General features: G+C 38.8%; 1 protein-coding gene across 3 annotated transcripts in view; it reads left to right on the forward strand.

The window, feature by feature from the left end:
* Window positions 1-6,662: 6,662 nt before the first annotated feature.
* dachc (dachshund c) overlaps window positions 6,663-22,675 on the forward strand; it is a 32,165-nt gene continuing 16,152 nt past the window's right edge. For 2 of the 3 annotated variants that reach the window (XM_087802663.1, XM_087802665.1), the window contains exons 1-2: window positions 9,881-10,561; window positions 20,689-20,786. In XM_087802663.1, the coding sequence (XP_087658789.1) occupies window positions 10,002-10,561; window positions 20,689-20,786 (658 nt within the window). In that variant the 5' untranslated portion in view covers window positions 9,881-10,001. Of the gene's footprint in view, window positions 6,736-9,880; window positions 10,562-20,688; window positions 20,787-22,675 lie in introns of those variants that run through there. The other variant, XM_087802664.1, reaches the window with a different exon arrangement.

The raw sequence follows: 22,675 nt of genomic DNA on the forward strand, positions 1-22,675 counted from the left end.
GCATGGCATACTGTTTGTTACACAATGATCATCTCAAAGTCTTTGTTTTAGAAAAGGCAGAATGTGATCTTGGTCTGGTCTCAGGACAGGTGTCTCATTTGTAAATGACCAGCTCAGCATATTAAATGTCTCTATGGCATCGTTTCATATGTTCTGATCAATCTTTACAAATTAGTAACCATGTAAGGCAGGGGGTCATAATGTATTGGCTAATTGCTATGGACACTGCATCATGCATCCAAGCAGCCGCTCTACTGTTGTTATTGGCTGCATGTCTGTGAGAGACGCTCGTTCATCTTTTCTAGAGCTAAAGTGCTGATGGGACAGAAGATTCCTCCACAGGCCAATATAAAGGGCCACAGTCGACTCTTCGTATCACTGCGTGTGTGTGAGTTGAGGTGGTTCTCCTCAGATGTCTACAAACGAGTGGCCCCGGAGGCGCCTGACAGTAACGCCTCAACCCTCACAGGCACACCACGGAGCGAGGGTTGATGATGTCAGCACTTCTGTCTTCTGGTGCTTTGACTTGACTGACAGGGCCAGAGTCTAAATCTCTCCGCCGCCGCTTTGATCTCCTAACGCAACCATCGCTCTGTTCCTCGGCACCAGCATCGTGTCAGTCAAGTACAAGAGGTATATATGTATGCACATGTGGCGCTCGTCTGCATAACCCAAACAACCTCTGCGGGGGCTCACCTGAGATGGAGGGAGACCTACATCGAGAACCTCTCACAAAGGCTTGATTGGCTGGGGTGGGCGTGGGACTAGGGATGCATTCTTTGTGTTTGATGTGTCTGAAGGGTTTCTGCTGCTCCGAACCAGCCACTTTGATCTCTATAAAACAAAATATTCCCAAATCCCTCAGTCCTGAGTGAGAGATTAGCGTCCGGATATACATAAACATCTAAGAGGTGTTCAACTAGGGCACTGGTCAGGTCACATGACTACACCAACTTATCTGCATCCAAACTTCTAAAGGTGTTTATGTTTGTACGTCTGATAATTATCTCGGCCCCGGGATGATTTTTCTGATAAATAAGGGCTTCTCATTTAAAAGTGTATCAGTAATGGCCCCGCTGTGTGGAATGGATAGTGCGATAATAATTAGACTGATTAGCCGCGTGTTATGTATGAGGTGAGACATGTTATTGATGTTCACAACCTTAAATTATGGACACATTCGCTTTGGATAAACAGCCTCTGTGTTTGTTTGCTTTGTAGGAGAACTTGGAAAAAAGGTCAGTAGTTAATTATATCGCCCTTCTTTAGTATCTGTATCTTCAATACATGCTATTTTGCTTGTTTTATATACATGCAAACCACCATATATTATGAAGCCACAACCTAAATAAGATAACATTTTTATTTTATTGTGTATTATAATAAATCAAAATTAAATGAAAAAAAAAGTAAAACACCAACAATCCTCAAAATTAAATGACCAAAATCCCCTGCTTGGTTCTAAGTTGTTGATGGATAGATGGATGGATGCATGCATGGATAGATGAACTTTATTAATACTTCTGGAGATCCCCATTGGGAAATTGTTTAAATTTAAAATATATTTAAACTGCTCTGACTGATGGTCAATGACTCAATAGGAAGGTAGGTATAAAACGCTTGGCCCCAAGGGCCACATCTGGCAGTCCAAGTCTTTTTAAACGGTCCACCAGATTGTTCAGAGAATATTCCTGTTCATGTTGACAGGGTGACAAATAAAGATGTGAATTAGGGATTCACTCATCTGATCCCGGTATCGGTTATGAGTCCGATCCTGACTCTCAAAGTTAGATCGGTGAAAAAAGGTTTGGTCTAAGCAATGTATCTGATCGCTGAGGTCATGTGCCAGCATCTGTCAAACAGCAACTAATAAAAGAAGAGTCTACAATGTGTAGGGGTGTGAGAAAATATCAATACAGCGATATATCACAATATATATCATTTTTTTTGTCTTCAAATCATATTTAATTGTTTACCATAGTAGTTCAATGGTTTACAGTTTTTAAAAATAAAAATGCCAATTAACATGCAAATATTCACAACTTTTGTTTATATTTCTGTTTTGTGTGTTGTGAGATCCCGGCGATGATTGAGGACGAGAGGATACAGTCGACTCGAACAGCTTTTAAAGCTGATGTTTAGGCATATTTTGGTTTTAAAACAAATGAAAGCAGTTACGACTTGGTCAAGAGTCATGTGGTCTGTAAATTCTGCAACACCAGAGTCAAGTATTTGACAATACTACCTATATATCCTTGTTCCTACAGTGTTTCAATGTCTCATTGTTGTCCCTGTATCGTGATACGTATCGTATTGCCAATACACACACCCTTAGTGTGAATGTGTGCCTATGTTTCGAGGGTTGAAATAACACCACTACTGACTTAATTAAGCATCTAAACTATCGTCAAAAAATAAGAAGGAATTTGAAGTTACCTTATTTATTTTTTTATTCTGTACTGCCACCACAAAACAGTCCTATGTTGTGTCAATAAAAGATTCTTATTCAGATGAAACAGCTATCATTGCCCGTTTTATTTATAAATCTGTATTCTAAGAAAGTATACATTTTTTTGATCTGGATTTTTCTGTCACTAAAAGAGCTTGACAATTATTTGCACCATGTTCCTTTCTCCATAATACATTGTTACACTTTGACTGTCTTTCCTTTTTGTTGGTTAAGTTTATTTATTTATATATTTTCTTCTGTATTTTCAAATATAAGGACCAATACGTTCTAAAACTCCTAGTAAACAACAACTTTGGAACTACATGTAGTCATTTTTGCTGTTTATTACAAGCTTGGCCAGTGTTATCTCACAGTGATGGAAGTAAGTTAATATTATAAACTGCTATTGGATCGATATCGGTCGATTCCCAGAGTCCAGGTATCAGTATCAGGTCCATAAAAGTCGGATCAGTGCATCCCTAACGTGAATGTTAAAGATAAGATTAGGGTTGTCAACAATCAAACAGGAACTCACAATAAGAGTAAAAGTGAATCAATTTAATGTTTGAAAAATGAAGACAAACACAGAAATATTGACGATAGAATGAACCTTCAAGAATTAAAAGAAAATAATCAAACTCAGACTTTCGGTTTCAGAAACGCTTTAATATCGTTTACAGAAGTTAAACGTCCTTTCCAGATGTAACCAGAACGTAAACATGAACCTGAAAAATCCTCATGACAGGATTAAAACGAGAGCCTCTCATCCTCTCACTCTTATTAAACATCAGCGTCGATCTTTGGCTCGCTCTTTCATGTCCTAGTCTGAGTGGTGTGACTCTTCCAACACTTGAGGAGTTGTGTGACCTTGTCAGGACTCCTTCAATAACCCACCTTGATTAAAGACACATTTTCAACATCTAATATAACACTATTCAGGTGCCACTTAAATTCATGGTGAGGGAATTGGATCATAAACTCTTTAAGGGCTCGTTAACAATCATTAGACAGGATAATAGCGCGGCAATCAAAAATCCTGTGCACAACTTCTAAAGACTTCCAGTGACTTTGTTGTTTTTGGACAATTTCCAAACTGATTAAAGTGGAATTGATTGATTTACAGTTGTAATTAGCCTTCCTCTGCATAGATGCATAATAATCGCAGATTAACGTGCTTGTTTTAAGGTATTAATTGGTTTCATTAACAAAAGCAGTTAATTGAATAACAATTAACAAAGCTGGCGATGGCATGACAAGCTCCCTTGTGTTTTCTCTGCCATGGTAATGAAACCACCTTTTTATCAGATTGGAATTTTGTGTGTTGGACTATGTAATGACTTATATGATATCAGGCTCATTAGTTTATTCAAGCTGCTCGGTGAGGCGCGATGTCGCTATCCAACACTTTGTGTTTAACAGGTAGCAGCCATATGCTGCGTTAATCAGACACTGAATCACATTTGTGTGTTAAATTGTCCTCTAATAAAAGCATGTAGTAACAACTGCACTTGATCCAATTCCACAGCGGTTTGGCCGAGCAGAGCAGCTGCTGGTCAATTGAGTTCCCTGTCATGAGAACGATTGTACGTCGACAGCAAGTTATAATTCAGCACATGGATAAGAAGACGTTTGTTTATCTTTTTGGAGCAGAAATGTACGATCATATGACGGTCGCTCACAAGTCTGACTTTTCATTGTCCAAGACAAACTTAAAAACATCCAAGATGCTATAAGGTACAGGGACAGTCAGGAGATATGTGATGTTTCTGTCTATGTAACACGTTAGCATTTAAGCTTCTGTTACAAAAGTCTTTAAATATAGAATTGTTTCATTTTTTTCTGCACAATTTCTCATGTCGATGCTTCAATACAAGAGGAACGTTACAGACGAACACTATGGAGGTATTTGGATGTTTTTGAGTGTCTTTTTGGATGAATAAAAAGCTAGCCTTGTTCACGAAGGTCAAATGGACGTACATTTTTGTCTATAACTCTAAAAAGGAACAGATTACTTTGAAAATAATTCCAACCCTAAGTCGACATGAGGGTGAGTAAAAAAATAATGAACTATCACTTTAAGACAATGCCTCTTGTTGGATCCGGTGTCCTTTAAAAAAAAAAACATGCAACCTTTTAAAAGTACTCTTAGTACTTTCCGACTGTTCAGGATTTAAACAAAAAAGAAACCAATTGACTTATCTTGTGCTTTTAAATTCAGAATTGTATTTAATTTAACAGTTTTTAGATTTTTGATTGCAAAAAAAACTAACACAGGGGGACGGCCATTGGTATTTAAGCCATCTATACTCGCTGGGCTGAACATTGAATTATATTAGACTTTTGACACTGTTGGATCTTATTGTAAAAGGGTGATAAAAAAAAAAAGAAAAGTCAGTTAAAAAGTCTAAAGAACCAAAATCGGCTGATGGGTTCAAATCTCTATCTTTGTCCAGCGTTCAAATAAAGCAACTGTTGACTTCTTGTTGACTCATTTTAAGCTCACGCAGACAGATTTCTCCTCACTTTTTTTTTCGAGAACAGAGATGGAGGGTGGACTAGCTGTCCACTTGTTCAAAGAAAAGACAAAAGCAGCCACATTGTAGTGACAGCTTTTATTGTAGGTGCATGCAGAAAAGGGGGTGATTTGTGTGTGTGTTTAGAATAACAGGAAACGTATACTGTTGCGCAGCGTGTGTGTGTGTGTGTGTTACAGTGACAGCTTGTATTCTTGGTGATTAATGATGTGCTGTGTGACTTGATAAGTGCTTCAGAGAAGCAACGCTTGTTTCAATTAGACCTTGTGAAGGTCGCGACGCCGCACCGGCCTCTCATTATCATATCCATAATCAATCCACATTAACATAGTCCAATGTTGAATGGATGTGTGATATCTTGGTCACACACACACACACACACAGGTCCACCTAATGACATACCAAAACACAATGACATCAGCTCTCACTCACAGAAGTACACACTTCACTCCGAGTTGATTTGAATCATAACAACGGCTGTTGAGAAAGATTGTCTGCTCAGATTTACTGAGTGTAACTGGAAATTAAGCAGCGATAATGGTGGTGGCATTTGGGATCCACTCGACTGGCAGAAATGCCAAGACATAATTCTGCAGAATGAATGGTATCTTCACTTCAGCAACTGATCTAACCACCGAACAATTATGCCACATGCTTCTGCTCAGGGGCCAAGAGAGACACTTGGAAAGTACCAGAGTTCGGCTCCAAAAAAGCTACACAACATTCAGATTGTCGTCATTTATTAGGCTAACATATTAAAATCACTGGGATAAAAACACAAGTTACTTCTTTTTCAAGACAACAAGTGTGTATTGAGTGAGTCGACAATCTTGGTGGAGTTTGCCTTTAATATGTGCAACAATTGATTGAACTCAGAGGTTTCAGAAGGACACATCTGAGTTGCTGGTACAATTCCAATGAAGAGTTATGCAAAAGATGAAACGATAAGAACGGCAGACCCCCTCAAAGATAGCAGGAGTAGAATTCACTTGGCTCAGAGTAAAATACACAAATACAATGGTTTTCTTTACTCATACTGACATGTCCATCAAAGACCACATATAAGACCAAGAAGTTCTTATGAGACCACCCTCTAAAGTCAGTTGAGGGCCGGATTTGGCCGTCAGGTTTTTTAGTTTGACATGTGGTTTGCAGAAATCAGATACATCTGTTGTTCTGCTGTATTGCTGTCATTGTTGGACAAAACAAACCCATTTCCTTCCTTTCCTTGTGTTTGGAATAAGAGTAAAAAATCCTTAAAAGATTGGATGTTACTGTGGAATTGATCCTTGCTTTGAACATGTGTGTTCAGAACAACAGTGTGTAACACTTTGAGCACCTTTTGTGTGTTCTTTCCTCAGTCTACAAACACACATTAATATCATCTGTTGACCTTTAAATTGACAATACAGCCACCTTTACTAAATTGCAAACAAGTTTTTTTTTTCCAGAAAAATAACTGCAGTAACCATGGTAAGTTTCCTCAAAATAAATTTTCGTCCAAGGTCAAAGCTGGTAAAACAATTGTGATATTGTGTCACTCGCAGCTTTCCCGGTACAAACCTGTAGTTTCCTGTTATAGCGGTCTTTTGTATCACAGGCTGTCCTGAGTTTTATTCCGTATCTCCCTGGCTTACTAAATAAATTTCCATTTTGGAATCTTTCAGCAGGAGCAGCTTCACCACCTCTTTATTCGGCTCACAAGATGCGATGTCAAATCCTGACATTTAACCGGTCCGCTGGATGAAAAAGGTTTGAACCGCTGTATTTGTCTTGTTTTTTGTTGTTTTGCAGGTCTACAGGAAACCATTCAAAATGAGAATCTTCTAAAGTTTACATGATTAGGAGAAAACCCCTGCTTAGACCGACCCTTACAACCCAAAGGTCATAATTTCATTAATAATTTTCTTCATTTATAAATTAGTGAAAATATTTTTTGGGGTTGTATTTTGTTGAAATACTGTAGAAAATCAAAATACGTTGATGAATTTAAAAACAACAAATGAACGTGATTTTTTAATGTTTTAAAAATTTAAAACAGGTTGGTGCCGAACCAAACACAAAAGAGGTTTGAAGTACTTTAAAGAAGTTTGAAGTGTTTTTGGAAACTAACCATTCAATAGACTCTGGAATATAGTGTAGTTTTAACTGTGTGTGTTTTTGATTGTTTAAGTGCTTTGTGAACCTGGTCTAGAAAGGCGCTTTAGAAATAACCATTACTTACTTACTTACTTGCTTATGTAACAAATAAGATACTATATCACTAATGTAAAATATACAGTCTTCCAAAACAGTAGTCAATGAAGACAAAACGAATGTAATAATAGTCTGTGTGTTCGTTCAAGCAATAATAAATACTGCCTTTGACAGTCAAAGGTAAAACAATTAGGACAATAAATACATGAAATACACTGGGAAAATGTTCCAGAAATACTTGTTTTATTTTGTTTCTGACTGATTTTATATAATATGTATTCTACTAATCAGAAGAGATCTCTTTCAGGTGATATCTTGTTAATCAGCCTCTTCCAGATGAAGTACCTCTACAACAGTTCATCAAGGTTGAACAGATTGTTTTACTCTTTGCGTTGAGAACGATTTCATGAATCAGCTCCGCTTAACTCTGGTGCCTTTATTTGTTCGTTTCAACAGATGGAGAAAGAGAGTCGTGACATTTCTTTTTTTTGGCGTGGAAAAGGCCATACTCAGCAGGAGTTATCAAAGGCAAAAAAGTAAAAAGTTGGAGTTCGCTCTCCCTCCCTCTCTCGCTCTTCCCCTGGAGATACTCATGTTAAGCGTAATTAAGCAGATTTGATTAGCATCAAGCCTGGCTTCCTCTCTTGACTTTTAATGAATGTAAATCTACCATCTACATCCTAAAGATTAATTTCTGCCAATTAAAAAACACAAGAGGGCTTATTGGAGAGAGAGGGGGGTTCTTTGAGTTGGAGTAGACTCTGAGTTTTATCCTCTTCCCCCCTTGTCTTCTGGTGAGATGGTCTCTGGAGATCTGTCTCCCCCTCACGACTGAGATCATTATCAGCACAATGTTCCGTGAAAGCCACTTTGAAAGAAGTGCAAGCTCCGTATGTAAATGATGGGATGTGTGTGTGTGTGAAGGAGCAATGGCAGGTAAAGAGGTCAATTTGTCAAGAAAAGCTTTGTTCTTTTGTACCCCTGCTCGTCTCCATTATGTTATTTGATCCCTGTTTCTTTTATTAAAACCCTGATGGCTTGAGTCAACTGTATAATATCAAATGAGGCAATTCATCTCATTCATGGTTTTGGGAATTAAAATGTTCTGTATTAACGCAGATAATGGAATCATTGGAAATTGAATTCATCTTTTACTCCCACAACAATTTCGAAGTGAGAGAGAATTCTCAAAAGATGATGATGTTTCGCGCCGATAAATTGGTTTGGAGTGAGAGTTTCCACCAAACACAGAATCATCTCCATCTCGCTTTCCCTCCGTCTGCCATCCAGGCCAAGATCGTTCACACCAAGTCTGGTTCTGCTCAAGGTTTCTGCCTTTTCAAATGAAGTTTTTCCTCCAGCTGGCACCCTGTTTTTTTTCTCTTCTCTCATATAGTGTTATTGTTATTGTTTACAATTATTTACATTAATTTTAAAATCATAAATGGTCATGACTCAACATAAAAAGAAAAAACTAACTTTAAACTACATTAAAAAAAACAACAGAAAAAAACAATAATAATCAAAACAAATATTCAATAAATAATCATATTAACCTTGTAATTCTTTATTTTTTCATGTTTTAGTGTGAACATTTTCACTTTTATTACATTTCCCAAGTTATATTTAGTTTCGTTTAGCAAAAATATATATTCTTTGTTTGATTAGATGCCTTCTTTTCCAGTATAAACATTCTTAACAATAACTTGGAAAATGTTTTTCTATCCTGTTAGATTTTATATTTTCATTTTCAAACCTTACAATGGATGACCCTTGGCCTGGTTTGCGGTCTGAAGACCTATTCGATTCCAATACCAACTCTGAGTTTATTGTTCTCCGGGGAACCAAGGGCCAGTGACCTCATAAATGATATCTCTTTGGTTGCCTAGACAATGATGTAAGTCTCTGGTTCTGCAACAAATTTAGTTTTTCTTTTTTTTTAAATAGTGCTCACTTAAACTCTGATGCTTGTTTTTTGGGTATTGCATAAACTCATAATTTCTTATATCTTTGGACAAAATTATACTTCCCCTTGTTGACATATTATCTCAAGGAGCTGTAGAGAGAACGCACAGTGAGTTTTGGTTTTAATCATAGGCAAGAAACAAGAGTTCACGATCTGGTAACTTGTTACAGGTAAAAAAGAAACTCTTTTCACATGGCACAAATTCAAAACAAATCATATATAGAGTAGTTCCGGTCTGATCGTGTTTAGCTTCAGCTACAAACAATCTTAAAATATACACTTTATATTTTTTAAAGTTTTTCCGGAACAATTTCTCTTGTCCGGGCTCCAATACAAGATGAACGTTACAGACGAGCAGTATGGAGGTATTTGGATGTTTTTAAGTGTCTTTTTGGGGGCGAAGATGAAGACGATGAAAACTGAGCTCCAGTCACTACATTAAAATGAACAAACATTTTTGTGTATAACTCCAAAAAGGAACATATTCCTCTGAAAATAATCCCAACCCTTAGTCGACATGAGGGTGAGTAGAAAATAAATACCATTTAAAAACTTATACATTATAGTGATGAAAAGAAAATCAAGCAGTTTGAGATTCTTGGCATGACGACTTCAAAGGTTGTCCTTCTGGTGGACTGAGTTTAAAGGTGTTTATCTCAAGTTGAGCTGCTCCTCTCTGAAGAAGTGGCTCCTCCTCTTCATCATAACATCTCCAGGCTTCAGTCTCAACTATGAGCTCTGACCGAGTCTCCTCTTCATCCTCAGCTCTTGTCAACACGCTTCAACTTTCTCCTCACAACACTTCAAGTTGACTTTTTCTTTCTTTTCTTCCCTCCCTAACTGAGGACTTCAAGCGATGGCAACTTCGGCTGCTCCGGCGCTTCTCCCCTCGGCTCCCCTCGGTCACCACCGGGCGCCGAGCTCCGTCTCCCCGCTCACCGACTCCCCGCCGCCGCCGCCGCCGCCCGCCGCCTCTTCCCCGGCTGTCCCCGCTCCTCACCCGGCGCTCCTGCACCAGTTCCGGGCGGACCTCCTGCTGAAAGGCGCGGTGGCCCCGGTGTCCGGCGCGTGTAATAAACCCGTGTACGCCACGCCGTCGCCGGTGGAGAGCACGCCGCAGAACAACGAGTGCAAACTGGTGGAGGTGCGAGGAGCCAAGCTGGCGTCGTTCACGGTCAGAGACACCGAGCTCGTCTGCCTCCCGCAAGCCTTCGACGTGTTCCTCAAGCACCTGGTCGGGGGTCTGCACACCGTCTACACCAAGCTCAAGCGGCTGGACATCACGCCGGTGGTGTGTAACGTGGAGCAGGTGCGCGTCCTGCGGGGGCTCGGCGCCATCCAGCCCGGCGTGAACCGCTGCAAACTCATCTCCAAGAAGGACTTCGACGTCCTCTACAGCGACTGCACCAACGCGAGGTGAGTGGAAGATCCGGATCCAAAACTTGCTAAAAAAAAAAAGTTCTTTCAAAGTCAACCTTAAGTGGGAGATCGCTCTCCAGGGTCCTTGAACGCACCACGATTTCAATGGTAATTCAATTAAATCTTCTTTTTTTTTTTGAACAGGAAGAATGATTCATGAGTAAAATATGACTCTTTGTGATCTTTGCTGGATCAAAACTATAGCACATAAAACAGTAATAAAGATGAATAAATACTCATGTAAATCATGATTAATCATTTTATTTATACATGTGAAAACAATCCATGCATCCGATTGGTTCAAATATTGACATGGTTCATACATTCTGGAAAAAAAAGGAGAAAAAAGTCTTGGGAATAAATGGATAGAATAAAAAATCTAAAGTGCAGTTTTGGATGACAAAAGACTCAATCGACTCATCTGTACACATGCGCTCAGAGTGAGGATCTTGGGGTCTTAGAAATGTTATTTAAATATTGATTCGTCAATAAACTTCACACATATGGATGCTAGACTTTTGAAATAATATCTTGAATTAACATTTGAAAACATTTTTTATTTTAAATATTCATCTATACATCTAGAAATCTTGATCTGCTGTTCAATACCTGCCTCTCAGATGGGAAAGGTGTGACAGTGTAATAGTTGTGATTCACTTTTAGGAATATCTAAAATTAAACTGTTAAACATAAATCTGATTATGTTCTTAGCAGCTTCCAGGAAAGTTTCTTGATTCAATACCATTTGTTTTCAGTTTCTGTAGGAGGTGCCGGTAAAAGTCATTCTCTTCCATCTGAATCTTGTTCATCCTCCTGGTCACACTTGTAACTTTTGCTTATCTTTACCTCATCCATGAACATCTTTTTTCCTTCTTCCTCTCCTTAATAACACTCAATCGATACTATGAAGGAGACTCATGATAATAAGCGTATTATTAGTACACTTACTATTCATATATATTGTTTCAACTTCTGTTCATTTCCATTAAACCTGATCCATAGATGATATATTAACGATATGCATTACACACAGAACACTCAAAATCCAAATCAGCCATCAGGTAAGTACAAAAACACAATTATACAAATAAAAACATATATAAAACCTATTAACACCAATTAAGCTAGAACTGAGCACACAATTCGTCAGTATCAGCATTTAATTGATGTACAGTATATTACAATAATTTCACACATTCAGACCGTAAATAGAATAAAAGGTAAAGGTGAAAAAAGGAAAACAAATCACATGACAATTGTATTCAAGTTCGCTCAGCCATTGCGCACCAACCCACCAGTTCTGGGAAATAATATTGAATAACAGGAAACCATCTTCTCCTAAACAAAGGGACTTTTCGTTGTAGTTGCGCAGTACTATTATTATTTTAAATTTATGTTTTGCAATCTTTGCTGTTTGAAACTAGTGTCTATAATTGATGGATAGATTCTGAGTTGTTTAACCTCAATTGGGACTGTGGAAATGATGAACTTTTATTGATAAACTCGATAAAAAACGGTCGCTGCAGAGAATCATGAACTGATGATGGATCATGGTGTCATGTGTCACTGTGTATTAATGAAGTTTCCTAAACAATTCATCTGTGTTTCAGTGCATTGTATAGATTATTTATTGTACAGTATATATTTGTAATCTAAGAGTCATATTTATTATTATCTCCAGAAATATTGTCAAACCATGTGAATCTGAACATTAATTAAAAAAAAGTGGTTTCTCCATAATGGGCACAGTTTTTGCAAACAATATATTTGAGGTTTTAGTTTCTTTGAGATTCCCATTGAAATGAAAGTAATCGTAATTGAAGTCGTGAATAATCGCTGCTGCTCTTTCTAATCACTCTTTTAACGTGTGATTACGGTGATGCTGCTGATGATTATGAATCTTCAAGTTTTTCATGTTATCTTAAGCCGCGATCTCGCACTCTGCGTTTGATACGCGTACATTGAATCTGACACTGTCATTCTGAGAAATTGATTCTTCACAGAAATTAATTAATTTTCATTTGGCCTCGAGCGGCAACTTAAATCAGGACAAGCTTGCTCACTCACTCACTGATCCCTTTGCTCTCGCTTCCTCTCCTTCCTTAATAACTCACTGTCTTATCATATCAACACTCTCTTGCCCCGAGCATCAGAACAGAGATGATTAAATGCATTCTGGGTATTTATGATGAGATTATGCAAATGGGCTGTTTTGCAGAACTCCAATGGTGACCAACTACATGGGTCATCAATCCAATGTGCCACAGAGATGTTGAGATAAAGCAGCTAAATTGGCTGGGACTTGTGGTTTCCTGGTGCCTCAGTCTGCTGTTGTGGCAACCACATGCTCCGAACAGCATGTGGTTTGAATCCAGAGCGGGTGGATTAAACGGTAGTTTTGGGAATGTGTATTGTTTGATGGTTAATCCTACTCCGTGGAGCATGGATAATCCAATTTACACCTGCCATTAAAAGCAGATTGGGGATATGTAGAGAAGACTAATTCTTCCTCTTCACTTTCTTCACCAGTTGTATTCAAAGACACACTAATGAGCAATTTAAAGTCATAACGTTCAAATGAGAAATGCATTAAAACAGGCGAATGAATCATTTTTAGACACCAATTTAAGTGTTTTTAATAAAGATGTTTAAAGGGCAACTAATGTTGATTTAAGTGCCTCTTTAATGGATATTGGACCTTTATTGTACTCGTCAGTACGTGTCTGTTTGTACAAAACTCTCTTCATTTGAATATTTACATTGGAAAATGATCTTAAGCCCCGCCCACTGAAACATTTTTTTTTTCTGGAGATCAAATCTTGTTTACCATAACCACACTCACTTTGCTGTGATTGGTAAAACATCAAGGTTTATAACTGCACATAAGTCTCACCTCTAAGGGACTTGTTGTATAAACAAAGTGGGGCGTGATTACCCCTGGCTGGAGGAGGAGTGAAGCCCTTATTACATCATAATAGACTTCACTCTCGTAACCTCTCGTTCGCCAAGATTTCTGTCGGAGATAACTTTATAAAGACATTGTGATGATGAGGGACTTTACTGCATCTTGGAGAGGAATACTTCTATATTTGAGTGAGTCAGAAAGTTGGGTTTTCACATTAGTTAAAGTTATAAATAACATTTTGGACTTCAAATCACCAGTCCTTCATACCCGTCAAAATAATGATCAAAGGCATCAGATTTGGCTTTGAACCCATCTGAGATGTGGACACAAGCTTTGACTTGTTGAGTAAAAGCAGAATCAGAAATGGCAGCTTCTACCATTATTTGAACACCTGATCTTGAATCCTTCAAACCTTCCAAAGTATTATCTTCTGGCTCCTTCAGGGATTATTTCTTCAGTGTCAGAAGTCTACAGGAACTTTGTCATAAGTCCACTGTCTCCAATGTTATTAGATAAAACGATAAAATAGGCCTGGAGGCGCAGTGGTTGTGGCTATCACCTTATAGCAGTAAGGTTGCCGGTTTACTTCCAGGTTGAAAGGGAGCCAACTTGTGACCTTCCGATGTGGAGTTTGTATGTTCTCCCTGTGTTGCTTGGGTTTACTCCAGGAACTCCAGTTTCCTCCCACAGTCCAAAAACATACACAGGTTGATTTGGAACTTTGGGAAATTGTCCATAGGTATGAGTGTGTGTGTGAATGGTTGTCTGTCTTTGTGTGCCCTGCAACAGACTGGCGTCCTGTCCAGGGTGTCCCCCGCCCCCCTGCGACCCCTGTAAGGGAAAAAGCGTCAAAGAAAATAAATAAATGACAAAAAATGTCTATATATTCTTCTGAGATGAATATGAATGAAAAAAAAATGATCACATTAATTGATTTATTAAGAACTGCGTGGAAGACATGATGGTTAGAGCTTCAGGTCACTGATTTAAAATTAACTACAAAATAACTTTAGCATTGGTGCTTTTTGATTGTAAATATTAACCTGCATTTTGCCTTTGACTAGTAATAGATTGATTTAACCCCTCCTACAAAAAACACACACTTATTGTGGAGAATAAACATTTAAGTTCACAAGTCAATGAATTATATTTTTGTTGATTCATGTAAACGACAATACTCTTTATTCCTAACAATCGAAAACATTTCACTAAATCTTCTTTCCTCTGTATATATATATTCATACTACTTCATTGGCTTCTGCGTTGATGACCCCTACTCTAAATCAAGTGTGTTAAACTCGGGGCCTGCAGGCCATATTTAGCATGTCACATGATATAATCGCTGTTGCGAAATAAATCCCATGTTAATTACTAAAGGCCTGCAGGTCAAAATAAAAACAACTCCCATAATGCACTTCATCAGAAGCGGCTCAAGCAAGGATTGTTTATCATGTTGTTTTCTTATTGTGGGTTCAAAACCGCACTTGTGTGTGTGTGTGTGTAACAGACGTAACACGTGTCACTTAATAGTGCGACATACACAAGTGCTGTAACTAATTAAGATGATAAAAAACTGTTACATGTTTATCATTGCTGTGATTTAAACAGACTCTTGAATTTTGTGTCGCGCTCTCCGGACTTCATTTTATTTCTTGTCATTTCTTGTGTCATATACCCATTCGATTCAGTTTGCTCACTTGAACACCATAGTTTCATGCATATAGTCGCGGCTTTGAATCCCGTATCCACCGACGCAGATTTTTATTTTTTAAAGTTGCTATTTATATTCATACATGATAAATAAATAGAAAGATGATACTCCTTAAAAACTTCTGAATACTAACTAAATGTAACCTCTGCACCCCTTTAACTCACTCAAATGATGAATTCATGACGCGCTAAGTATATGAAACACTGTATCACTCAACGGTAATCACTTCAACTAACAAATGAACACACAGAAAACTCATTGGCTTTTTATAAATTGCTATTTGCAAAATTTGACTTAGAGCTGTTTGGAGGCAATAATTCTTTTTTTGGAAGAAATACATGCCGTTATTGAAGCGGCAAATGAAGTTATCATTGTGGGTTTGATGAATTTCCAAGTTCTTTTTTTATTTAACAATTTAGTTTTGTATTGTTTTTTATTAATTTTTCTTGTTTGTTATTTAGATTTGTTTTATACGGAGGTGTTCAGTTTCATTGTTGATATTTAATAGTTTTCAGTAATCAATAGTAAAAAGTTGTTTTTTCTGTGTTCAAAGTAACATGTTTCCTAAAATAACTGAGAAGCAACGAGTAACTTTAAATAACCTACTAATTCAAGGAGACTTGCCAAACATTAACAGCACTAGTTGCTTTATGAAGATGGAAATTGACAGCTAGAGAATCAGATTAGATTAATTGCTTTTCCCATGTTGCAAACAAATGAGATGAAAATTCCAGCAGAGTGAATCACAAGCTCTAGCTTTATCCTGCCCAGTGGCAAACAAGTTGGCAGTGGTAAAACAAAAACTGACTTCAAGTTAAGTAAGTTAGTAAGTAATGGTTATTTCTAGAGCGCCTTTGTACACCAGGGTCACACAGTGCTTTAACAATCACAAACAATACACAGTTAAAATATATACTTAAAAGATCAGACACTTAAGACAGACACAGATCTCTGATTTGCTACTTGTTATTTTTCCTTGCAGACATAATCACTACACAATCTAAATTCCAGAAAAGGAGCTAAAATCAGTGAGAGGTGCAGATCTGTACTTGAAGAACCCTGGCTACTCCTTTTCATAGCCAAACTAGCCAAACTTCCAGATAATTAATACCAAGAACTTCCGCTGCCTGAAAAGACAATATGTGGGTGTGTGTTTATAACCTGTTTTAGCTGCGCTAAAATAAGAAATACCTTTTCCACAATGTAACTAGTGAGTGGACTAGTTATTTTTAACGTATGCAGCAGGAAGGTCAGCATGGCCTGTTGGACACACTAGCGACAGTTCTGTGTTTATACTTCTGATAAATTGAGAAAAAACAGTGGACGTATGAATGGCTCACTATAATAACTATAACTATACTATACAACTAGTTATTTTTGTCATTTGTGTCTGCAGGTAATCGTGTTGTGTTCGAGTTCGACCAGTTAAAGTGATAGATACCCGAAATCCAAATTTCACTAATTTTCTACACGCCCTCATGTTGGGATTATTTTCAGAGTAATCTGTTCCTTTTTAGAGTTATAGACAAAAATGTTTGTTCATTTTAATGTCGCAACTGGAGCTCAGTTGTCTTCATCTTCGTGCAAAAAGACTCACACACAGACAGTCGCAATGTGATTCAATGAGGATACACTTCTAGCAAGAGCTGCAAGACTGGGAGTTTCCGCTACAAACACGCTTAAAATCTAAATACTTATTCAAGTTGTTTTTAAACAATTTCTTTGTTGAGGAGAGGGACGTTACAGACGAGCAGTATGGAGGTATTTGGAAGATTCTAAGTTTCTTTTTGGATGAAGATGAAGACGAAGACAACTGAGCTCCAGTCGCTACATTAAAATGAACAAACTATTTTTGTCTATAACTCTGAAACAGGAACAGATTACTCTAAAAATAATCCTAACCCTTAGTCAACATGAGGGTGAGTAGAAAATAGAAACGATCACTTTAAGGGGCGACCAAGTGGATAAGCTGCTTTATTTCCGTCTCTGGAAATGATGTCAGTCAAATATTGTGCAGGTGTTTGGATAATGACATCATCACCCACAACTTTTCCTAATTACAATGATGCTTAACCATGGTTTACCTCCTGGTCTTGGATCACACGGCATCAATCTTCCTGCTCTAACCAGCAGCATAAGTCTTCCTACTTCACCGCCAACGATATGATTTATCAAACTGCACCGTGACAGCGAATGCAAACATGCGTAATGTGATTGAAAGGACGGGAGCTAAGGACCCGTAAACCGCCGCTAATGTATTCCAAACAAAACCTTGTTTTCCCTTCCTTGTCTGATACACACTCACATGCAGCTGCTACCTATCAACACCTCCAGCCAGTAGCTGCTCCACTGTTTTGACTGTAACACTTCCTCCTCTTTCAAGACTTTAGTGCATCTCTCTAATGTGTGTTTTTGCCGCAAACACAGATATCCCTCATCTCTGTTGCTCGTCCTCCACCTGTGCTCGGCTCCAGCTGCCATGTTTGGAGCGACACACACTCCATGTAAGGAGCATCGCATGTGTGTGTGTGTGTGTGTGTGTGTGTGTGTGTGTGTGTGTGTGTGTGTGTGTGTGTGTGTGTGTGTGTGTGTGGCCAAAGTGCTGGCATGAGTGAAGACGTCTGGGTGAGATTTTAATTAAAGTTTGAGACAAAGAGGTCATAAGCCATACACCCCCTCTTATGCATACACAAACCTATTACACACATTCTCACACACATAATGCACTGTTTTCTCCCCCCCCACCTCCGCCTCACTCTCATTCCATCCCCTCAGCTTGATGACTTTTCCATGAAAGGATTTTTCATTAATCCTACCTCAGGGAATCGGTGCTCTCCAACACACACACACACACACACAAACACACTCAGACGTCCCTCTATGGGTCACTTTGATGTATCAACGCGCAGAGCAAACACACAATTAGGTTATGCACCTTTAAATGTAAGATACAAATTGCTCGCCAAAACATAAACATTTAATTAGTGTGTGCAAATAAACAGTAGATAAAGGAAAGGGAAACGGGTAAACACACACCAGGTTGTCTCATGTTCAGGGAAAAAAAACACGTCCCCACAAAAAAAAGAACATTCTGTGTGTGTGTGTGTGTCATCTGATGTCAGCTGTCACATCCCAGTCAGTCCGGGCATATAATAAGAGACAATAATAACAAGTCATTAAAACCGAGGGCAGGAACTGTGGAGCTCATCGGCTCATCAAATTAACCTTTGAACACTTCATACACACACTCCAGCACACGCACACTCCGGCTACCTGTGTTAGCAGCAACACAATCTTCCTGCCCCCCCCCCACACCCCCACCTCATGCAGTGGGTGTGTCAACAGGGGATTGGTTCTTTCTGCTGGGTAATTGATGAATTATATGCAATATGCAAATGAGGCGCCATTAATCTCCTGACTGACAGCTTCGTTTATGGGGCCTTAATGACGGCAGGATTAGATTCTAATTAAAATCTGCTCAAAGACACCCCACGCTCGGAAGCTGCCGCTAGTTTATCTCTTCTTTTTTTTTTTTTGCACTTTTTCCCACCCATTTTTCCCCACCAGTGTCTGTTTTATTTCAACATCTCTTCATCTCCTCCTCTTCCTCAATAATCAATGTTCTGCTTGTCACAACGTCTTTATCGCTTCTTCAAAAAATGTTCTCCGAAACTTTCCTCTGTACCTGCTCATCACTCCCACCCTTCTTAAAGGGCAACTTAGTTTAAAACCCATCTCTCCTGACTCACTTACATGTTTCAAATGTTGAAGTCTTCCTCTCCAAGATGCAGTAGGTCTCTCATCATGACCATGTTTTCAACTTATTACTTTATAAAGTTCTCCCCCATCTAAAATTTCAGCGAATGAGAGGTTACGAGAGCAGAGTCCATTATTGCGTAATAATGGTTTCACTCCTCCAGCCACTTTTACTTATTTACTATTTATTTGTGCAGGCTTTTTTTCATTATCTTGGTGCTACTATGTTTGTTACTGTGTTGTCTTGACCTTTAAAAGTTTTTTAATTTGTATGTATTTTTAACTGTGTATTGTTCTGTTAAAGCGCTTTGTGACCCTGGTCTGTGATTGGCCTTTTATAAATAAAAATGACCTACTTACTTACTTAGTTAGTTATATTTCTTTCACAATGGAATTCATATTTCGACAACACCTCAGAATTTGAAACTTAGTAAAAAAATATACAATGTTTTGCTGTGCAAGTCATTCTAAATAATGAGGTCAACACTGACATTAAAGCTTCAATATTTTTTATTTGAATTGTAATTACTTTTAAAGCAATAGTTATTTATACATTTTATGTATACTTCATTCTTTCTTTTTGTTTGTTTATGTATAACATGAAAACATCTCTTTTCTTCATTATTTAATATTCCCCAACTTTAGTTTTCCTTTTTCACTTGCTTACTTTTTTTTAACTGTATTTTTGTTCCTTTTTCGTTTGAGTCTAGACTTTTGTGAATCGTTTCAACATTTTAAAAAGATTTTGCTATTTCAAATTAACCTTATTTATTTACTAATAATAATTTAAACATTTGCTTTCAAACAGTTTGTTTTGTAAATCCTTTGCTCTCAGGTTGATGCCTTCATTTGCTGTTGCATATTTTAAACTGGATTTTTAACAGAATAATGTCATGTTGAGTTTATTTTTTTATTTTTTTAAAGACAGAATTGGCACGAACCTTTTATTCTAAATATTTTGACCGCTGTTCCCATGAGGAGCAGAGTTAGTGGAGTTTATTAAGAAAACATGTAAAATCTGTTTTTATATTTAACTGGGTACTTTAATTTTTTATTTTTATTTTCCCAGAGTTACTTTTTCCAAACACTGGTTTGTTTATTATTTCCTTTTATTACTGCTTCTTTATCTTCTCGTTATCTTTCCTTGTGATGCTATATATGTGTGTGATGATGGGACGGATGACAAGAAAGCCTTTACTCTTCTTAGAGAGGCAACAAGATCATGTTATCCTGCCCGTGTAAGCGCAGCAAGTCATTACGCCTGACGCGGCCCGTGTCATTCCTCTTGTCAGGACATTCACAGCGTTTAGTCAGAGCCAAAGTGATGTCTGACAGCTTCTCACATTCTGGCCCGAGGACTGATTGAACATGTCTGGCTTACTCCAAGCATGCAAGTCTTTTCCTACCAGCAGTCGGTGACAAAGCGGGAGAAGAGTGTGTAAGACGTGGAGAAAAGAAGAAGGCAAACATGTTTAATAATCAAACAAATGAAGGAGTAAGCCCAACAGTAATGAGGGCTTTACAGATGCCGTCGGGAAACTCTTTTTTCTGCTGGCTCGTATCCTCGGGGAGGCCAGATCTGCAGCGCAGCAGCCTTCCTGGAAGTGCTTCTGCTTGTTGTTAACACTTCAGCAGGTTCACAGGTTTACAGACTGAAGGACAGTCGCTCTGAGATGGCCACCCATGACCAGACCTGGAGCGCTGAGCTATTAAAAGTGGCTAACCTAGCTGTGCCGTTCTGCTCCCCTACAGCTCCAGACCTGGAAGACCGCCCAAGAGGCTGCAGAGTGTGACCGAGGGCGGGACCAACCACATCCGACTGATGCATGCTGGGATTATGCCTCCTACAGGTGACCACCCACAAACCAAGATTTGAGCAACACAACTTGTGCACAAGAGATGAAAAGCAACACATTCATGCTTCATAAAATACATTGGTTAGTTAACCTGATACATTTGTTGACTGCTGCTTATGAAGCTCTGAATAAGTGGATAAGACGGTGAGATTTTACTGTTTTTACCCCTTTGTTATCTCAGGGTGAAGATGACCCGGAGGTCCGAAAACAAATGTGTTTGTGTTATACCTTGTGTTGTGTCCCTGGGAGGTCATTCACCTTGACCCAGAGACAACACAAGGGATAACACTTTTTTTTCCCCCAGGCCAACAGGTCGCCTTGACCCAGAGATAATCATTAGCAACATCTGCTAAACACAACACAGATTGATCAAATCTCCGTGGTGGAGGTAAATAATAATAATAATAATCTCTATTTATATAGCGCCTTTCTAGACCAGGGTCACAGAGCGCTTTGACAGCCATTCACACATACTGATGGTAGTAAATGGGTGGTTAGACTATGCATACCAGAGAAGGAGAGTTCAGCACACCTAAGTGTGCTAGCGTAACCAGCATCAGTTCCAAGCATTACCAAAAAACGAATGTGAAAACCCAATTTTCCTCAAATGTTTATAATGTTGAAGTCTTCCTCTCCAAGATGCGTGAAAAGGTTTTGAAGTTATTACTTTATAAAGTTCTCCCCCTTTGGATTCTTGGCGAACGAGAGATTATGAGAGCAGAGTCCGTTATGATGTAATAATGGCTTCACTCCTCCTCCAGTCAGCTGTTATCGCGCCCTGCATTGTTTATACAACGAGTCCCTCGGAGTTGTAGACTTTCAAGATTGATGACACGCAATGAGAACCTTAATGTTGGAGCAATCGCAGCAGTGTGGGCGTGGTTATGGTAAACAAGATTTCATCTCCAGAAAACAGTTTATATTAAGATACTTTTCCAATGTAAATATTGGAGAGTTTTGTACAAACAGACATATACTGCTGAGTACAATAGAGGTCAAGGTTAATTTAAGAAACACTTATACTTAAATTAACTTTAACTAGAGTGATCCAAGATAGGCAGGGTCGGGCACCAGGGCTTAATTCTCTATGACATCCTACTGTCTGAGCAAAATTCTCGCTGGATCAGGAACATAAAGTAGCACTTGACTCACTTGCTGACTATTGTTGCAGTCATACCAGACCGCACATATTCCTGTGTGTCATAGCCTTAATGAAGGACTGTTATTTAACTGTGAAGTTTAAAAGGAACCAGGTTTGAGAGTGTGTATGTGCAGGGAAGAAGTCATTGTTGGCCCTCAAAGTTGCCCTTGGCTTCGTGCTCTTCAATGCAACCTGATCTTTTCATTCCACACCTCAAAAGAAGCCATTTTCCATTAGCCTCTGCGTCCGCTCACTGTTCAAAGGTGCTCAAGTGTGTGTGTGTGTGTGTGTGTGTGCATGTTTGTTCGCTGCTCAAGAGCATCTTTCTCAGTGGGAAAATGGTCTTTTTCCAGCAAAGGAGAGGGCACGGCGGCAATGTCAGCGCTACTGATTAGAACTGGCCACATGAGAGGGAAGAAAGGGGCGGCGAGAGCGAGGACATTTGAGCGTAAAAGGCAGGAAGAATCTTTGATGTCATCCTCCTTAGTCCTTCTCTTTCTCGCCCTTGTGCACACACACACACCCGCTACACGGTGGCTTATGTCCTGCTGTGATGCTGACATTTGCAAAGGTAAAGTAAGGAGAGGGGAAGGGAGATGAGCAAAGAGAGGGGGAAGTAAAGAGCAGACGAGAAGAAAGAAAGTGATCTGTTGCGGCCATCATAGAGACACCCAAGCTCTCGCTGCAAATCTCTCCACCGTCAGGAAATGAAGACTTATGCTTTGTTTGGCGTTTCCTCGCT

The sequence above is a fragment of the Callionymus lyra genome, chromosome 11 (assembly GCF_982586985.1).
Source record: "Callionymus lyra chromosome 11, fCalLyr1.hap1.1, whole genome shotgun sequence".
NCBI classification, from domain to species: domain Eukaryota; kingdom Metazoa; phylum Chordata; class Actinopteri; order Syngnathiformes; family Callionymidae; genus Callionymus; species Callionymus lyra.